General features: G+C 56.7%; 2 protein-coding genes across 4 annotated transcripts in view; one reads left to right on the top strand and one right to left on the bottom strand.

Annotated features, from left to right (window-relative positions):
• Positions 1–2,720, top strand: part of SAE1 (SUMO1 activating enzyme subunit 1) — a 73,200-nt gene extending 70,480 nt beyond the window's left edge. For all 3 annotated transcript variants that reach the window (XM_019425887.2, XM_019425888.2, XM_019425889.2), the window contains one exon: positions 1,676–2,720. In XM_019425887.2, coding sequence (XP_019281432.1) covers positions 1,676–1,768 — 93 coding nt within the window. In that variant the 3' untranslated portion in view covers positions 1,769–2,720. The remainder of the gene's footprint in view (positions 1–1,675) is intronic.
• Positions 2,721–9,673: 6,953 nt separating this feature from the next.
• Positions 9,674–18,987, bottom strand: BBC3 (BCL2 binding component 3). The gene is given in 7 exon segments (XM_053905533.1): positions 9,674–10,775; positions 13,130–13,320; positions 14,818–14,877; positions 14,880–14,949; positions 14,951–14,994; positions 14,997–15,104; positions 18,885–18,987. Coding segments are annotated over 7 exon segments (642 nt in total). The 5' UTR covers positions 18,937–18,987; the 3' UTR covers positions 9,674–10,658.
• Positions 18,988–20,059: the final 1,072 nt, after the last annotated feature.

A 20,059-nucleotide genomic window follows, 5' to 3' on the forward strand; every position in this document is an offset into this window, starting at 1 on the left:
TGAGAGACCCCCTGGCTCCTGTTCATAATAGCACCTCCCACTTTTTGAGAATTTATTACGGGCCAGACGCATTGCAAGCTTGATCGTGTTTCATGTTCACCAAAAACTATACCAGGCAGGTGCTGTCGATTTGCCATTTTGTATGTGTGCGCAGGGAAGCGAACCTCTGTCTTAACCGTGCTTCGGAATCCTCAGTACCTAACACGATACCTGGCACAGGGGTGGATGCTCTAGGTGGTTTCCGTGGATGGATGGTTGAACAAGCACTTGAAGTAGGTATAATTACCCCATTTTACAGATGAAGAGACAGATTGGGATTAGTGCCCAATTCAGAGAGAAGTTCAAGATATTTCGAGCGTGTTCCTAACCTTGTAAAAAAGGTCCTTTAAGAATGACAGGCATGGTGCTCCTGCCTAGAGGTTTTTGCTTGGATCATGTCCATGTCTTTAAATGGCAGTCCTTTTTGATTAAGAACCTCTGAGAAAAGTCATTGACACGTATGAGTCCTTCCTCTAGTACACATGATTCAGCATGTAATTTCAGGAGGGCTAGCCCCATCTTTAAGGTGTTGTGGGGTCCCCTGGGTGGCTCAGTCGGTTGAGCGTCTGACTTCGGCTCAGGTGATTGATCTCGCGATTCACGAGTTTGAGCCCCATGTCAGGCTCCGTACTGACAGCTCAGAGCCTGGAGCCTGGAGCTTGCTTTGGATTCCATGTTTCCCTCTCTCTGTCTCTCCCCAGCTTGTGCTCACTCTCTCGCATGCTCGCTTTCTCTCTCTCTGTCTCTCTCTCTGAAAAGTAAATAAAAACATATTAAAGGTGCTGTGGGGGTGTGGCACCTGGGTGGCTCAGTTGGTTAAGCCTCCAACTTTGGCTCAGGTCATGATCTCACGGTTTGTGGGTTCGAACCCCTTGTTGAGCTCTGTGATGATGGCTCAGAGCCTGGAGCCTGCTTTGGATTCTCTCTCTCTCTCTCTCTCTCTCTCTCTCTCTCTCTCTGCCCCTCCCCTACTCATGCTTTGGCTCTGGCTCTCAAAAATAAAACATTAAAAAAAAATTTTTTTTTAATGTGCTGTGTACTTCTGTTAGCCTCGCAAAATAATCACCATTTCCATGGCTAAATGGTACCTCCCAGCCTTTCTGGATCTTAGCCCCGGCCCACCATGCAGAAGATCGCAGGCAACGTGTCTCCTCATAGGAGAGCTGCTTCCGCATCAGTGTGTGGCCCCACAGGTGATGACGGCTGCCGCCTGCACCGTGTCGGGACAAGCTGCCTCCTTTCTCAGTTGGACAGTCATAAATAATTACTGCTGCCCATGGCCAGCAGGCCCCTGCACGTGGAGTGTACTCTCAGGCAGTTGAGGCACATCATCTCTTTTAAGCCTAGGACAGTACGGGTAGTGTTTTCATCTCACATGGGAAAACGGGGTTCGGCGAGGCTAACTGATTTGTCGAGACCCCCGACTGGTAAGGGACAAAGCAGAAGCCTGGCAGGCACAGTAATGTGTCAGACATGGCCCGTTAGCCCCCGGGAAGCAAAATCACCTCCTTTGAGAGCCAGTGCCCAAACTGCGCAGTTTTAGAAGATCTTAGTGCTTGAGGTTTTTTTCTTTTTCTCGCCCTGTTATCCGTTTGAAGGCATCTGAGCTGAGCCCTCTTCTTGTTCTTCTCCCCAGGCCCTGTCTCAGAGGGACCCTCCTCACAACAACTTCTTCTTTTTTGACGGCATGAAGGGGAATGGGATTGTGGAGTGCCTTGGCCCCAAGTGAACCGAGATCTGGCGGCCCCGGCGACGCTAGCCTGCAGCCTGCCCGCGCCTTCCCGTCCCCTCCCCCCACGAAGGCGGCTCCAGGCGAGGGAAGAGCTGAAGTCTTTGCACCGGTCCACACCACCTCCTGGGAGCAGTGAGGTTGTGCAGACGCGCGACTTGCAAGGGCCAGCAGCTGCGAAACGCGGGGCGTGGGGACTGGCCGCCCCCGTCCCGGCACCGTCCGGGGCTGTTCGCTGGGCATCGCCAGAGAGCCCCCTGTGATGCGTCCCTCTGTCCGGGTGTCGCCAGGCCTCTGGGGCCCCGCGGGAGACGCCCGCCCAGAAGCGGCACGCCCCATCGCTTAGGATCCTCTCACCACCTTCTTGGACTTACTCCCCGCCTGATGTCATACAGACAAGAAGACGATGACTCCAGGTGGGGAGTAAGGCCGGGCCCCGTGAAACACTAGTGGAGCCACAGTCCCAAATGCAGACAGGTGCCCTAGAGCGGAAACGACGTGGCAGGCGGGATGTATTTCCTCGAGTCGGAGATCCCGAAAAACAACAGGTGCCATCTGGTGTGCCGTTCTGGAGCTTTAGTTCAGGATTAGTTGGGTTTCAGCCTGGATTTTGGAAGAGAGGAAATGTTACCAAAGTTCCCTCGGGCATTAGGGCGAGACCTTGCAAAGTGTGTATTAATGGGAAAACTTGTATTAAAAAGGCAGGTGCCGGGGTCCCAGCCCCTGGGGGTTCTGATTTACTGGGGTCCAAGCTAGGATGTGAGAGCCCGTCTTCTCGGAGCCCCCATCCCCGATGCAGCTCAGACCATCCTGGAGGCTGTTGCTTTCGAGGGCCCCGTCAGTCCTTCCTTTCCCCCCTGAATTGCAGCTGTTTGTGTGGTTTTTTTATATTTTCTATATTTCCTTGGTTCTTTAAAAAGGAATGATAGAAATAAAGTTATTTGCTTTAGGATTTGTTTTTCTTCCACATTATAAACATCTTCCTGTGACAGGAAGTGATCCTACCAATTGCTTTTTTTAACCTGAAGAAATCTTACTGGATGCTTCGATGTGACTCAGAGATTCCTCCCCTCCATCCCCATTCCTGCCACTGTTTTACTGGGTAATGCATCAAGAATTAGATTGTTCAAATTCTAGAGTGCATAGAAGCTTCTGGTTCCACCTGTCTCTTGAATAATTCAGGTCCATAGCGGTTGGTCTCAGTGACAAGAATTCTATTTGACGGGAAAGAAGAAAGAAGTAAAAGAGGGGATACTGATGCTGCCTTCTGTTTAGATTCTCTGTGTACCAGGCACTGTGCAGACTCACAGTCACAATAGCTTCGTTTTATTTTATTTTTTAAAGTTGATTTTGAGCGAGACAAGGGGGGAGCAGCAAAGAGAGGAGAGAGAATCCCAAGCAGACCTTGTGTGTCACCACAGAGCCTTGATGCGGGGCTTGAACTCACGAACCGTGAGTTCGTGGCCTAAGCTGAGAACAAGAGTTGGATACTTAACCTACTGAGCCACCCAGGCGCCCCAGCTTCGTTGTAAAGTTCCATGACACTTCAGTAATGTGCCTCGAGTCCCACAGCTGGTAGAGGTCAGAGCTTTCATTGGTTCAGACACCGGCTTTGTCTTGACTCGGCAGCCTGAGTATGTTCCACTTCTCGTCACCCTCCTCGGGTTTCTCCCTTAATGTAGAAGTGTGTGAGGTGTGAGTCTGGCCCGTTTGAACAAATCCAGTCAGCAGCTCCTTTCATATTTGCGTCCTGCTACAGTGAGAGAACAAAAAAATGGTCTCCCCAGGGAGGGGCAACTCAATTCCCCGACTCTCCTGGTCACCTCTGCCCTTCCCTAGGGGAGACTAGGGCTGTGTTTCTGGGGGGGGCCCTTTCTGCACCCTGTCAGTGTCAAATTAGGGGCACCAATTATCAGTGTGTGAAAATACCCTTTCTTTGAAATTTCGAGCTTGGTAATGTGGGGCCTTGGTCACAAGGGGGAGCAGGTGGGTCTGGATGGATAGAAACAAAACTGTCATCCTAGAATCTTTTCTGACGCGTTTCAGACTTCACCTCTGTACCCCTTGTGGCAGAAATTGAGTCATCCAGAATGGACCCCTCGGGAATCTAGGGGTGGTGCTGGAAGCTGCCAGCCTCAGGCGAGAAACGTCTTTATTCTCGTATCTTCACATTTCATATTCTCCCAGATTACATGATAGTATTACCATAAAAATGGATTTCCCCAAGTCTCCAGGAAGAGCACAATGATTATCCTGTGGTTTCTAATCCCTCCGGGAGATTTCTAGCCTACTTGGGAAGGAGGATCTAATCTATCTGTAAAAGGTAGGGGCGCCCTGGTGGTTCTGTCAGTTGAGCGTCCACCTCTTGATCTTGAGTCAAGTCGTGATCTCACCGTTCAGGAGTTCGAGCCCTGCATCGGGCTTTGCGCTGACAGCGCAGAGCCTGCTTGGGATTCTCTCTCCCTGTCTCTCTCTCTGCTCCTCCCCCGCTCAAAATAAATAAACTTAATTTTTTTTTTAATCTGTAAAGGTAACAAATACTTTTGGGATGCTAGAGTTGCCAAATGAAAGGAAGTGGGCTGACTTCGGGCCTGCCAGGTTTCTCCACTCCACACCCCACTTCTGTTGTTTGTGGTATGTGTAGTAGCCAAACTCTGTTAAGTGCTTAATGTGTCGAAGCCTCAGAACATTCTAGTGGAACAGGTGCTACTCAGAAAAGTAACACATGCAAAGGTAAAAAAGTACAACAATAAAAAAAGCTCTCGGTCCCATCAGAGCCCTACGTTCTGTGGTTTCCCTTTGCAGTGCAGACCCCTTTTGTCGGTTTCTGGCTTTTTTTTTTTTTTTTTTTTTTTGTAAATCCAAACGTGTCTGTCTGTTGAGGTATGTCCAGTTTGCCCTTTTCAGATAGAGAAATGGAGGCTTAGGTCGCGGTTGGCAGGTCAGAAGAGCCTACTGATGGCTAACCTCCCCACGCTGACTGCCTCCTACCCTTAACAGCACTTGTGCTTTAGCTAAAGTGGTCCTCGCAGGAACCCCGCGGGGGTGGACGCCCATACTGCAGATGAGGGCACAGCCTCCCCCAGGGAAGGGCCAGAATGTGGGCTGACGGGGAGGCTTCTACGCAGGACACTTCGCAGACACCATCTAGTTGCACCGCTGCTTGTCACTGACTCAGGTTTTGCCTTCACGAGGTCCTGAGACCTAGTGGTCACCTCTGAAAACCATCAGGCAGGCCCGGAGTTGAGGGAGGGCCTTCATCTCGATCCAGAAGGACAGGTAGGTTCTGTTTTTAAGCTTGTAGTAAAACATTCAAGCAACACATACATAGGGGTGAAAAGTTGTCGTTGCCCCTGCCCCCTTGCCCACTGCCAAACTCGGGGATTTTTTCATATCTACCTCCCAGAGGTCACCTTTGGCAGCCTTGGAGAGTGAATCCTTCCAGATTGGCAGGTTTAAGTTTTTTTCTTTAATGTTTATTTTTGAGAACGAGCGCATACAAGTGAGGGAGGGGCGGAGGGAGAGAGGGAGGCACAGAATCCAAAGCAGGCTCCAGGTTCTGAACTGTCAGCACAGAGCCTGATGCGGGGCTCAAACCCACAAACCTGCAAGATCGTGACCTGAGCTGAAGTCGAACGCGTAATCGATTGAGCCACTCAGGCACCCCCCCCCTTTTTTTTTTAATTTTTTTTCTTTTAAATCAGACTGGTAGGTTTAAATGCAGACCCTACCATGTAGCTATGTGACCTTGGACGAGTGACCATCGCTCTGTGTTAGTTACTGTTACGCACATGTAGCATTAGCTTTTCTTGCATCTTGCTTTCTCTCTGTCCTGGAGGTCCTTGTCAGTGCATTGTGCACCGAGTTCCAAAACCACACTGAACCATAAGCTATTTAATCAGTCTGCTGTTGAGTGACATTGAGCTGGTTTCCTTTGGACACACTTGGGAAAGACTTCCCAAAGTCTGACATCAGGGAGTGTATAAATGCATTTGGGATGTTGATTCCTTCCAAAAGACTAGCATGGTAGCATTTTACATGTCATTTGTTGTTCGGAGAGATCATTTGGGCACGTAGTGCAGAACTTGAAAGGTTTACAAAGACATGCAGTCTTTTTAAGGAAGAAAAAACAACATAAACAATGAAAAGTAAATCTGTCCCTTCCAGAAGCCACCATTGCAGGGTGGGATTACTGGAGCTGGGTGGGGAGCACCAGTTCAAGTTGGGTATTAGCTTGCTAGAGGGGGCACAGCTCGCCAGTGGCAAAGGTTCAGTCCTGGACCTCATTCGCCAGGTGCTCTGAGTCTCAACTCTGCCAAGTTGCAGGGCTTCAGCACCTTGGTTCTGAGGGAAAAGGCCACAGAGGTGACTTTAGGTGTTTCCATTCCCTCTGGAACAAGTGAGCCGCCTTTTGTGTTCCTAGGAGAGCTTTGGACTTTGCTAATAAAATCTGGCCTTCTCTGACTTTGTCCCTGGGCCCCTGACTCTCCATCTAACCTGGAGAGTTAGGATTCCCCACTTCCAGTCCTAAAAAATTTTAACTAAGGTCTATTAAAAAGAAAATACAAGGGCACCTGGGTGGCTCAGTCAGTTAAGCATCCGACTCTTGGTTTCGGCTTAGGTCATGATCCCGCAGTTCGTAGGCTCGAGCCCTGAATCAGGCTCTGCATTGACAGTGGCAGCCTGCTTGGGATTCTCTGTCTCCCTCTCCCTCTGCCCCTCTCCTGCTTGCTCTTTCTTTTCTCTCTCTCTCTCTCTCAAAATAAGTAAACATTAAAACAAAACAAAACAAAACCAACCAGCAGTTCTGCTTATGGTATGATGCATTAGGTTTCTAACAACCGTCTCCCTGCAGATAACTATACATTCTAGACAAAATACCAAAACCCAAAACAAAACTGGAAACCTCAGGATAGTGATTAAAAAGCAGGTGGGTTTGGGGGAGGCAGTTGAAAGTTGCAGCAAGAGCCCCCACCACAGTAGTTTTCTGGTGTGTGTGTGTTTGCCTACGGTGTTAGCTGAGGGCAGGCTGCGGCCCCTGGCACTGTGCCAGGGAGCTAAAACTCAGGTAGAAAAGCGTCTATCTTATGGCCTGAAGAAGCAGAGGACAGAACCCCGAATAACCACAGCTACTGGAAAGGAGGGTGCCAGGGAAGGGAAACCCCAAGTTGTAAGTATAAATTCAACCCAAGTCTCTTGCTGACCACTGGGCTATGGATGTGTGGGGCCAACTCAGCATAACTGAAGCAAACTGGATTTACACTGTCAGCAACTACAACAGTGTGAATCTGGGATTTCCAGGTCTCCCCAAGACAAGAACATTCACATCCTTTGGAGGAATATAACAGAATCCAGAATGGCTACAATGTAACGCTATCTGGGACACAAGGCAGAATTACCCAATATACATAGAATGAGGGAAATGTGACTCATTTTCAAGGGAAAAGACAAGATGACCAAGAGAACCCAAGTGTTGGGGGGGGGGGGGTTGGTGCTTGGCTGGCTCAGAGCACATGACTCTTGATCTCATGGTTGTGAGTTCAAGCCCCACACTGGGCGTGGAGCGTATGTTAAGGAAATTTAAAAAAAAAAACTTGGAATCAACAGACAAGGACTTGAAAGCAATTACTACAATTATGCTCATTGAGGTATAAGAAAAATACATGTATGTTGCAAAATAGGAAGTCCCCACAGAGAAAGAAAATGGAAACAACCAAATGGATGTTCTAACACTGAAAATACAATATCAGCAATTTTTAAAATTCACTGGTAGACCTAACAGCAGAAAGGGGATGAGCGGTTTCATGCGCTGGAACTACATTCGTAGGAATTATCCAGTCTGAAAAAGAGGAAAAGACCTTTTAAATAAAGTCTTGAAAGCAGCCTTACCAAAATAACATACTACAATCAAGGGAACTGTGATTCGGTTGATCCTGGATTTGTCCTCAGAAATGTGAGGCCAGAGATCGGAACGTCGTCAAGATAGGGCAAAGAAACGGTCAACCCGAGGATTCTATAGCCAGTGAAGACCAGCCGTTTTCAGATAAACGGAGACTAAAGGGAACTTGTCACCGGCAAAAACTACACTATACAAAATGTTAATGGAAGTCCTTCGAGTTCAAGCAAAAGTTCTGGCCTTGCCCTGCGGACTCTGTAATGCGTGGAGATGCAAGCTGGAGCTACAAAATGGTGGGAAGGGTGGGACGGACCAGCGGCCTACGCGGCGGCCATCTCTACCGTGTAAGTGAAGTGGTTCAATGCTGACCCTGATTAGACCGAGAAGAGGTAAGGATGTGTGTTTAATCCCTAGAGCAGTACTAAAAGCTGAAGTACCAAGAGAGAAGCCTCAAAGCATTCAAAAAAGCATTCATAAATCCAACAGAAGACAGGAGAGAGGAAAGAGGAACGGAAAGGGAAAGTAAATAAATCGATGGATCCAATTGGGCCCTATCAATATTTCCACAAACTTGCTGGAAAGAGGAAGGAGTCGGTTGCAGGGGCAGGAAGCATCGGCTGCCACACAGCTGGGTGTGAACACCACCCCCCCTCACGCCACCCCCCGGCCAGGGGCCTCCGGCTCTGTGCACAGGCATTTAAGCACAAGGGACGATCTGGAGAAGAAGCCGCACCCAAGTACCCACCACCATCTTGCCACTTGCTTTCCTCGCCATCATTTGTCGTTCGCAGTGTTCTAGTTCATTCCGGCTAAGTGCTGTCTGTTCTGTTGCACGGCTTGAGACCCTTTCAACTGCTGTCGGATACCGTGTCGGATGGTTGGCCGACACATGGACACTTGTGCGCGTCCACTGCTAAGGGAGGACACCCGGGAAGGCGATTGCTGGCATAGATTACGCGCATCCTTTGCTTGACGAGCTGTTGCCAAATCCCTGTCCAAAGTGATGGATCCCGGTTACCTTACCCCGGTCTTTCAGAAGGACCATTTCCCCTGAATTTCCCCTTTACGGGTGAGGACTCCCCGAAGCACAACCTGTGTCTGGGCCAGTCGTGGAGGAGAGGGCGTAGGGAAAGCATTTGGCCAGTTGCCCGTTTTCAGGAAGATAGCGGTAGGGGCCCCGCTAATTAATTACAGGCTTTTTATGCCAGGCCGCATCTTAGGCTCTAGGGCAGCCGCGTGTAGGTGAAGCTTCACTTTGATCTTAGCCTGAGGTGCTCTCCCAGATGTCACCTGCCTTCTTGAGGGTGGGGACAAGGTCCACCTCCTTACCAACACATTTCCCAGGGACTCCTCATGGTGGTGCTTCTGAATAAGTTACAGGTCACTCATTTGTTCGGTAAATATTTTGAGCTTCCAGGACAGACTTCCTCCAGCAGGGAAGAAGTGAGAAGAAAGCACCAAAAAAAAGATAAAAACAATCCTGCCCTCAGGATGCCTGGCTGGCTCTCTGGGTGGAGCCTGCAACTCCTGATCTCTGGGTTGTGAGTTCAAGCCCCATGCTGGGTGTCCACATTACTTTAAAATCTTTAGGGGCGCCTGGGTGACTCAGTCTGTTGAGTGTCTGACTTCAGCTCAGGTCACGATCTCATAGTTGGTGGTTTCGAGCCCAGCGTGGGGCTCGCTGCTGTCAGCCTGTCCGCGCAGAGCCGGCTTCGGATCCTCTTTCCCCTTCTCTCTGCCCCTCCTCCACTTGCGCTCTCCCCAAAATATTTTTTAAATAATAATAAAGTCTTTAAAAAAAAAAACAACCCTGCCCTCCATGAGGCTTTGCTTTTGATGGGGATGCGTGAAGACTGGGTACATACTGTGGCACCCGTGCTGTTTAGTCTCGCTTCGGATACAGCTAGACAGACCGATGTGCTCCATGGACCCCCTCTCCCACCTCCTCCCACATAGGGGTCACAGAGGCTTGGACCAGAGCATGCAGGGGAGAAAGAAAGCAGAAAGCATTCACTGTTCCAATCTGATTTTATTGAAAAGGAAACATACAAAAATCATGTACAAAAAAAATTAACCAAACATGTACAGAAAATTCATTCCAGTATCTACAGCAGCGCATATACAGTATTTTACAGGCTGGGCCATCCCTCCCCACTCCCAGACTCCTCCCTCTTCTGCGATTTCCCCCCCTCCCTGACTCCCCTGTCTTCCCCCCAGCGCTTCGCCCTGGGGACTAAGGCTGGGGCGGTTTCCGCCAAAATATCCCACCCCCCCAATGAATGCCAGTGGTCACACGTGCTCTCTCTAAACCTATGCAATGGGATCGATGGGGCGGGGGGTGGTCACGGGCAGAGCACAGGATTCACAGTCTGGGCCCCTCCTGGCCACCCCCAGATGAAGGTGAGGCAGGCATGCCCACCACCCGCCGGCTGGCTCAGGGAAGATGGCTGGGCGCTGGGCTGGGGCAGCCAATCAGACCCACCCCGTTCTCTGGCTCCAGGAGGCTAGTGGTCACGTTTGGCTCATTTGCTCTTCACGGGCCCCCTCCCCAGGAGGAGGGGGGGAAGCACCAGGGGCCTGAGGCCAGGCCCAAAGTGAAGGAGCACTGGGAGGGAGACTCCCCCAGTGTCACCCCTGCAGCTGGAACGGGCAGCCAGCACCAGCAGCCTTTCCTGAGATGGTGGTGGGCGGCAGAGGCGGGCGGCTCTGTCCCCACCCTCTCCGTCACCGCCGCCTTCAGACGCTCAGTCCGTCAGCCCTCTCTCCCCTGGCTTCTCAGCCAGGGACCCAGGAGTCCACATCTCCGTCAGTGCACCCAGGCCAGGCCGGGGCTGGGGCTGGAGTGGCTGCCCTGGCCCGCCCCTGGGACAGGCGGGGCTGGCAGTCCGGTATGCTACATGGTGCAGAAAAAGTCCCCCGCGCTGGCCAGGGCATCAGGAGGTGGGAGGGTCCTGCCCCCCAAGTCCCCGACGTCCACCGGGCGGGTGCAGGCACCTAATTGGGCTCCATCTCCGGGGCCCCGCGGGCCCTGGGTAAGGGCAGGAGTCCCATGATGAGATTGTACAGGACCCTCCAGGGTGAGGGGCGGTGTCGCTGCTGCTCCTCTTGTCTCTAGGGAGAAAGAGAGAAGAGGAGGTTGGAGCGGGCTAGTGGCAGGGGAGGCACAGTCCTAAGAGCGATCTGCAGTCTGAACCAACCCTCAGAGCCTAGGTACTCTTGTCGTTAATTGGGCCCAAGTCCCAGTTCCTCGACCACCTGGGCTCATGTCACCACCTCAAGGGACGAGGGCATCCTCGTCTAGAGCAGAACAGGATGGAGAGGATGCAGACAAGACAGAATGCTCTCAGCACAGTGCTTGCTTGGAGCAGGGGTGCCCCTCGTCTCCAGTTTCCAGAAAGTCACCAAAGTCAGCCAAGGCTGGGGGTGGGGGAGGCAGCAGGGGAGTCTGGATGGCAGCCTGTCCCGCCCTCCCCTCAAAGGCTGGCAAGTGGGAGAGAAGGGAGCAGGGAGCCCACGGTCTCAGCAATTCTATTTTTCTTTTTTCATGTTTATTTTTGAGAGACAGACAGTTACAGAGACAGAGTGTGAGCGGGGGAGGGGCAGAGAGAGAGGGAGGCACAGAATCCGAAGCAGGCTCCGGGCTCTGAGCTGTCAGCACAGAGCCCTACGTGGTGCTCGAACTCACGAGCTGTGAGATCATGACCTGAGCCGAAGTCAGCCGCCCAACTGACGGAGCCGCCCAGCAGCCCCGGTCTCAGCAATTCTAGAACAATCTGTAAAAGGACAAGAACTGAGAACCACAGTTCACATTCTGTGTGGAGGCTGCGTGGAAACATATCCAGGCAAAGCTAACCCCCTGCCCTCCTCCCCAGTGACAGGATGAAGGCTTGGGGTGGCCTCCAGGCCCCTCTCAGTTCCAAACTGCTAGCAAAGCGAGAACAAAAGATACTACATACTCTCAGTTCCAAACTGCTAGCAAAGCGAGAACAAAAGATACTACATACACGCAAAGAGTCCCCACCGGTAAAAATTAAACGTAAGCTGTAGCACTCTCCCGCTCCTATCCTGAGTGCATGGCCGGGCCCTGTGCTTAAAAGCAGGGCCCACCCAGTTTCAGCCCTATGAAAAGAGGAGAAAGCCATCTTACAGCTGAGGACAAGGTCAGAGAAGCCATCCTAATGATCCTAGTGGGTGCCAGGGTGTGGGATGCCTTGTACCAGCCCCTGCCGCCTCATTACTCCCTCCTGCAGCCAGGAGGTAGCAAAGGGGGCACGTCAGAATGACATTAGTTAAAAAGCCTACCAATGGCACACTGTTACAGGGTGCCACCTGGCACAGACATCTCTGTGAGCAAGCTGGCAATCATCTAGTAAAGCCGGGGGGGGGGGGGGGCGCAGCACCCGGGGATCTACCCTGGGGGTACACACAAGTGCACCAGAGATGGGCATCGTTTGGAAGACACCAAAAACACCACCAGCACCACCACCACCGCCAAAAAAAAAAACAAGCAACAAAAAAGGCCAGTAACATTTGAAACATTTTTAAAAATCCTAAATACCCACCAGTGAGAAAATGAACAAGGATACTATACGATCCGATAGAATGCTACACAGCAGCGAAAATGTATGAGCTAAAAGCTTCTTCGCCCCCATGGCTCAATCTCAAAGCACGATACAGGGAGGGGGAAAGTTTGGAGAGGAACACACCGTGTCGTGTACATTAAGCCAAAAAGCATCCTACCAACCTAAGCACTGTTTGTGGCCTGATAAATACGTAGCGAAAGAATCAGCACCCGGGGGGTCAGGGGACAAGCCAACTTGAGAGGTTTGCTTCGGAAAGGAGGAGAAGAGGGTCAAGGGAAGGGAACGAGGGGCTTCACAACATCCGGGTTTTGTTTTTCTTTCAATAAGCAAGCCGTGCGGGTGTAATGTTCGGATTGGACAGAGCCGGGTGGTGGGCGCGCTGATATTTGTTATTCTCTATTCTCCGCTGCAGGCTTCACAGATTTTGTTTTAGAGGCCGAGGTGTGGGCTTGGGGGCGGGGCGTCCCGCGGGGCGGGGCTCCAGGGCCCGCCCCCGGCCGCCCGGGAAGCCGGGTGACGCGCTGCCGGCCGCGCGCCGGCGGGTGGGAGGGGCGGGCGCGGCCGCGCCGCCGCTGCTGACTCACCGGCTATAAATAGCCCGGGATATATGAGCCGCTTCGCCGAGCGCCGCCCTCAGTCCCCGCGGCCGCGGGCCACGGGCGCGCCGCGGCGCTCGAGGCGGTCCGGGCCCCTGCCCGCGCTGTGCCCGCCGCGGCGCGGGCCCTTCGGCAGGTCCGCGGGCCCGCCGCCCCTCCCACCTGCCTGTCCCCGGCGCGACCCCGCCGCGCCGGGCGGCAGCTGCCGCACATCTGGCGGGGCGGCCCGCAGCCCCCTCCCGGGCGGGAAGTCCCACCTGCCGTCTTCCCCTCCCCCAGCACTCACCCGCCGCTCGTACAGCGCGTTGAGGTCGTCCGCCATCCGCCGCAGCTGGGCCCCGATCTCCCGGGCCCACTGCTCCTCCTCCCCCCGGACTCCCGGGGCTGCCTGGGTGGGGCCGCCCGCCAGGGCCCCCGGGGCGCTGGGCACCGGCGATTCCAGGTGCTGCTCTGCCGGCGAGAGTGAGGGCTGAGGACCTGGGGAAAGCCGGGGGGGGGGGGGGGGGGCGTGATCAGCACCCACCACCCCTCCAGGCCCTGAGGTGTTCCCGAGGGACCAATTAGCCAGGGCCCGCTTCTCCCTTTTCCAGCCTCCTGGTTTCCTTTCTACTCCCCGCCTCATTTCTAGCAATTCTGTTTTCCCCTCCTAAAGTCAGGTTTCTCAGCTTCTACTCCCCAGGCACCAGAAAGCAAGAAGAGGCCCGGAGGAGGCCTCTCTGGGGGCCACCTGTCTAGCCAGCTACCACCCCCACTACCCATGTTAGTCTGGAAGTCCTTCCTCTTATCCGACCTAACTCTTCCAAAACGGGACCAAATTTTGCCTGCTCCATTTACCAGACGGGGAAACTAAGGCCCACCCTAAGAAGTGGCCCAAGGTCACATAGGGATAAGGCGACTGACTACACCCAGTCACAAGCCTCAGGTCTCCTGCCCTCTCGTGTCCAACCACAGTGAAGCCACACCCCCCGGATGTGGCAGGGGCATGGAGACCAGAAGGCCAGACTGGCTGCCTCCGAGCTCGGGCCTGGCGGGGGCTGGGATTCGGGAGATGCCTTCCTGCCTCACCCCCTTCTGAGCAGCCCCGAAGTCTCTTCCTCCCTCCTTGCCACACCAGGTCCTGGTGTGAGGGATCTCTAAGGCCTAAGATCGGGGCCTCAGTTTCCACACCTGTGACTGTGGGCTTGAAACCGGGTCCCCTCTTGCCCCCGCTGCCTGCCGGGGAACTCAGCCGGGGAAGTTTTCTCTCCCCTGACCTCCCTGGGCTTCAGGCACAGGGTGCGGGGGTTGGGGTGGAGAGAGAAGCCAGGAGCGTCTTCCCTGCCACCGAGTGCGCTCCCTGCGATGGGGCGAGCAGGGCACCACAGGGTTAACAGCCCATCCGGCAGGGGACCTTTAACCCTTCCCTTCCCAAGACTCACTTTCCCACTCCCGCCTCCCCCACCCCCACTTTCCCCGCACAATGGCCCCTCCCCCTCTCCTCTCTCCACCCGGACTGCGGAGAGGGGCGGCCCTGGCCGGAGATGCAGATGAAGGCAAAAGGCCACCCTCCCCTAAGTCCTGAAGTGACAGTCCTCTCGCTCTGCCCACACTCTCCCCAACCACGGTCCTCTGGGAGGTTAAGGAGACCCAGACTAGGGGGGCGGCGGGGGGGGGGGGGGGCGGTGCTGGGAAACAGCTGCTGCCCCAGGCCCGGAAAAGGCCGTGGGCTGCAACTCGGGGACTGCAGTCAGATTCCAGGAGGGACTTCCCACTCGGCCTCCCCCCTTCCTACCCCCCCCCCCCCCCCCCCCCCCCGCCCCCAGCCTCCCACTCCTTCTTCCTGCTTCTTGCAACACAAAGACCACACTGGCCACACCCTCCCTGTGGCCCGGCCGGCTCGCCGCCTCCCCCCACTCGCTCCCACTTCTCCAGTCCCTCAGTGTCTCTTTCCCGGCTCCCAGCATCCCGGGGCGCCAGTTGTGGGGCGGCACTCACCGTCCGGGCGCGGACCTCGGGGCCGGCTGCGGGGACCCCCAGGCCAGCGGGGGCCCCCAGGGCGGCGGTGACGGCGGGCGGGGCGGTGGGGGCGCAGAGGTAGGCGGCGGGCAGCAGGGCGGGGGCGGCGGGGGGCGGCGGGCAGGCCGGGCTCGCAGAGGCCGCAGGACACGGCGAGGGCACCAGGCGGCTGAGGGGAAAGGGGCGCGGGCCGTCGCGGGCCAGGCCCTCTACGGGCTCCGGGGAGCTGCCCTCCTGGCGTGCTCGGCCATGGCGCTCCCTGGGGCCTGCAGGACAGGGGGAGAGGGGTGCGGTCAGCGGGGAAGTGCAGAGGGCACCAGGGCCCCACGATACACACACCCTACCTGGGGGACACGGGACACCTCCTCTCCTGCACGCGGCCATCAGCACACTTCGGGGGGGGGGGCAGGGAAGCCCAGGGATGGCTCCCACAGAACACAGGGCCCCGGATGGGGGACTGTAGGTGTGCCTGATGGCCCCACAAGACACACACCCACCGAGGGTCTGATTGAGGGCACCTGGCCGGTGGGGACAGCCTCCCGCGCACATGGTGATGGGCACACATGAGGGACAAGGAGGTACAGGTGGAGGCACAGCAAGTCCAAGGGCTCACGCGGGACCCAGATGGAGGGGTCTGTCAGGTGTGTGTGTGTGTATGAGAGCTGACAGCCTCACAACACAAACTCACCCAGCCTGGGAGTCCCCGGGGGGGGGGGGCATGCCTGGTGGGCTAACTTCCGGAACACAGTGATGGGCACACACAGGGACTCATGCAGGACCCCAATGGAAGAGACCACGGATGGGTGCGAAAGGCCCACGGCACACAGATAAGGACTCACTCAGGACTGGCCAGCCTGACCTCCTCCCCCCTCATCTCCCACTTGCACAGAAACACCGAGATGGTTACGGTCTCCGACACTGCGACCCAGTGCGGGACGCACACACAGTGGCCACAACGTGGACATACAGACACTCAGACCGTCCGAAGGCGTAGACACACAACGCATACTGGCTGGCACGACCCGTCCCCTCCATCCCCGTACACACACACACACACACACACACACACACACACACCGCCAGAACCTCACATGCTGACCCACTGTTGACATGCCCGTGGACACACACACGCAACGCAGCCATGGAAAACACGGAAACACACTAAATACGCACTGCCAGACTTTGCAAACACACACGCCCCTCCCCCCCGCACACCCAAGAGGTAAGACCTACGCGCCCATCAACACGAAACACATCCACGGCCACATGCAGACCGACACGACCGAAACACGCCCCCTTGTCACCAACTCTCGGCCCCCAGGACACATGTACGTCGGGCCCCCACAGGCACAGGTCACCGGACCCAGATGCATCACCACACATGCCGGGCCACGGCCAGGGCCACGACCCACGGATGCAGGCGAGCAGACATCAACTCACCCTCCTCCGCCAAAATCCCACACAGCCCTGGCAACGCACACCTAAAGCACCCACAGAAAACACTGGTCTCACGTGACCGACATAAACACTACACACGCAGCCCACATGACACACATGAGCCAGCCGATCACAGAGAGAAGCCCCTCAGACCCAGCGCGCGCGCGGCGCAGGCGCGGCACACACACGCACCTGGACAGAACACAGACACCGAGAGAACTCACACACGCGCCTGGACAGCACACAGACGTCGCATTCAGCACGCGCACCGTCACAAACGCTTAGCTGAGACACATGCCCTGGAGATGCGCACACACACAGTCACAGACAGTCCACACCGTGGACGCAAGCCCAGCACATGGGGCAAGCCACACACAGACGGACCCACAAACACAGCTCACTCTCGCAGCACACAAACACTCCGTCCACCCGCCGTGGCACGCGCAGGCGACACAGACCCACGGAGTCACCCCCACACAGCGCGCGCGCGCACACACACACAACTCTCACCGAGACCCCCCCCCCCCCCAGGTACAGCACACATAAACAACACCCACCCCTCCGGCAGGGCACACACAGAGCCTCGCATACATGAATGCACACGGGGACTCCAGCGCCCACGGCGACGGGCCACAGCCCCAACACTCCCCTGGACTGGCACCGCCACTCCCAGCAGACCCCAGCACAAACTCGGAGACAGGCACACGCACACACCCAGGCGAGACACCTGCAGATCCACAACCCCGCACACGCGCGCTCCCACGGCGGGCCCAGACTCCCCCCTCCGCTGTCACAGCACCCCCCCCCCACCCCGCCGCCGCCACGTGCGCCCGCCCCGCCCGCCAGGCGAGCGCGGGGCCAATAACCGGCTGTTGCTGGGGCGCAGCCCCCGCCCGTAGGAGCCGCAGACTCCACGGCCCGCGTGCCGCCCCCTGTCGCCGCCCCCAGCGGGCGCGCGCCTGGGGTGTGGCCGCCCCGACAAGCCGGGGCCCCCCCCCCCCCCACGCCCGCCCCTCCCGGACTGCGGGGGCCGGGGCAGTCGGGGTCGACTCACTTCCCCGGGCCCGCACTGGCCGCCAGGGGGCGCTGCCGAGCCCGCACCCCATTGTTTGTAAACAAACCCGCCAGACCGCTGAGGCACCTGCGCTCCCGGACCCTTAGCGCCTCCCGCCCAGCGACCCCAGCCCAGGGTCGCTGGTGGGGTGGAGGGCGGGGAGAGAGGGAGGCACGCCGTGGGGATGCAGCGCGCCCCCACTGCTCTCCCAGCGCACTCCTGCCACCTCCTCCAGGGAGCCCACCCGGCCTGGCCAATCGCGGCCAGCGAGGACTCGGGGTGCGCACACTCACCCCGGGGGCATGAACACGCCGGAGGGGGCGGCGATGGGGGGGCGGGCGGCTTCCTTCAAGAGGGCGCGCCCGCCGAGCGCCGCTCGCTGCGACGGCTGCTGCTGCTGCTGCCGCGGCCGCTGCTACTGCTGCTCTAACTGCAGTGGCGGCTGCTGTGGCTGTGGCTGCCGCTGCTCCTGCTCCGGCTGCAGGCGCGTCCGCGTCGTGGCCGCCGCTGCCGATTTTGCTGCCGCCGCCGCCGCCGCCGCCGGGCGCCCGCTCGCATGTGGCTCGCGCCGCGTCTCAGGCCGCCCGGCGGATCCCCGGCCCGCTCGGCGGCCGCCCCGCCCCGCCCCGCCCCCGCCCCCGCCCCCCCGCCCCCGCCCGGCGGGTCCCACGCCCCGCCCCCGCGTGACGCCACGGCCCCGCCCGCCCGCCCGCCCGCCGCGGACAAGTCGGGACTTGCAGGCGCGCGCCGCGCCCCCTACCTCCGCGCGGGGGTTTCCCTGCAGCCGGGGGCGGGGCAGTGCCCGGCCCCGGGGAGAGGGGGACCGAGGCGCGCGGACGGGGGCCCCGCCCAGACAGCGGGACAGCCGGACACCCACGCTGACACACTGACACACTGACTGAGACCCACAGACCCACGCGCCCGGAGACGTGTACGCGGGCTGACCGACTGGCGCTCCGGGGTACACAAAGTCACGTGCTGACAGGGCCACGGGGACACGCCGACTCGCAGGCACACGGCCACGCACAGACGCACACCCTGGGCGGGGGCGTGGATGTGCAGACTCCCACACCGGGGCACACGCACACTCCCACACCCAGGCACAAACGCGTAGTCCGGCTGGACGAGAGGGTCACAGGGACACGCAGACCGACACGATGGCGGGGGTGTGTTGCACAAGCACCCGCACTGATGAGCGCATCCAGACCCACAAACTGTGTTCACAGACGTCCCCACGGAACAGGCACCCACAACACACACACACACACACACACACACACACACACACACACACACTCATAGGCTGAGAGCTTCTCAGGACGTACGCTCGCTTCCTGATAGGCGCAGCGGGACATACACACACACACCTGTCACAGGGACACCTGGACACACAGCGCGATCTAGGTGACACTCCCACTCCTACAGGGACACACGCAAGCACGCCCACACCAACTCACAGCTGGCACGTTACAACTGTCAGAAATGGACTTTCACAGACACAGATCGAGTTAGACATCAACAAAAATTGACCCCCGATACGGTCACAAAGTCACACCTGTAAAAGGTTCCCGGTAACTGGCCCACTGACAGGACACACTCTGGAGCATGCACACCTAGCCACACTTGCCACAAATCTGACGGGGCACCCAGGGAAGAAGGAAGCCCCAGGCACCTGACGGGGGACATGCCCGGGCAGCCCCTGCACTGAGGTACACCCCTGCCCTCTGGCTTTCACTTCCCTTTCTCAGTTTCTCTTTGTCATTCTTGCCCTCTCTTGGACTTGGTGACCCCCTATCCTTCCTCCCCCCGCCACCCCCCCTCCCGCCTCCCGCCAAGGGCTCCGGAGCTCTGTCTCCTGTACACCTTCAGTTCCCTCTATGCCCCCCCCCACTCAGGGCCAGTGGCCTCTGAGTGCCCAGCACTGGGCTGGCTGAGAAGGATGCCAGACGCGAGCAAAGGTGGGCTTCTCCAGGTTCTCAAAGGTGGTTCCCCCTGGGGCCAGGTCCCTCCGTTTCCCAGGAGAAACAGGAAATGCACATCTCCTGTGAAATCTCCTGACTTGAGATATTGGGGCGTTGGGGGGGCGCCTGGCTGGCTCAGTCCGAAGGGCAAGCAACTCTTAAGCTCCAGATCATGAGTTCGGGCCCCACATTGGGTGTAGAGCTTACTCACTAAATAAATAAATACTGGGGACTAATTCAGCCTTCCTTCCCTTCCTTCATTCATTCGTTTCCCTTTTCTTCCTCCCTTCCAGTGTTTTTCAAACTGGGGATCATGAGCAAACCATGGATTGTGAAATCACTTTTGTGGATCTTGTTTTTACTGAACTTTATTGAGCTGTATTTATACGTAATTAACTTCACTCTTTTAGGTGTAAGGCTTGGTGAGTTGTGACTAATGTATGCTGTGTGTAAATGTGCGTGCACCACCGCAATCAAGATTCAGAACATTTCTTTTTTTCCATTTTTTAAAGTTTATTTATTTTGAGAGAGGAGAGAGAGGACGAGTAGAGGAGGGGCAGAGAGAGAGGAAGAGAGAGAGAATCCCAAGCGGGCTCTACACATCAGCGCAGAGCCCAATGCCGGGGGTTCGAACTCACAAACTGTCAGATCATGAGCGAACCAAGAGTCGGATGTTTAACCCACTGAGCCGCCCAGGCACCCCAAGATCCGGAACATTTCTATCACCCCAAATACTCCCCTGGTGCCCCTTTATAGCCAATCCTTTGAC

This window comes from Panthera pardus, unplaced genomic scaffold (assembly GCF_024362965.1).
Source record: "Panthera pardus isolate Hobbes unplaced genomic scaffold, ASM2436296v1 HiC_scaffold_18, whole genome shotgun sequence".
NCBI classification, from domain to species: Eukaryota; Metazoa; Chordata; class Mammalia; order Carnivora; family Felidae; genus Panthera; species Panthera pardus.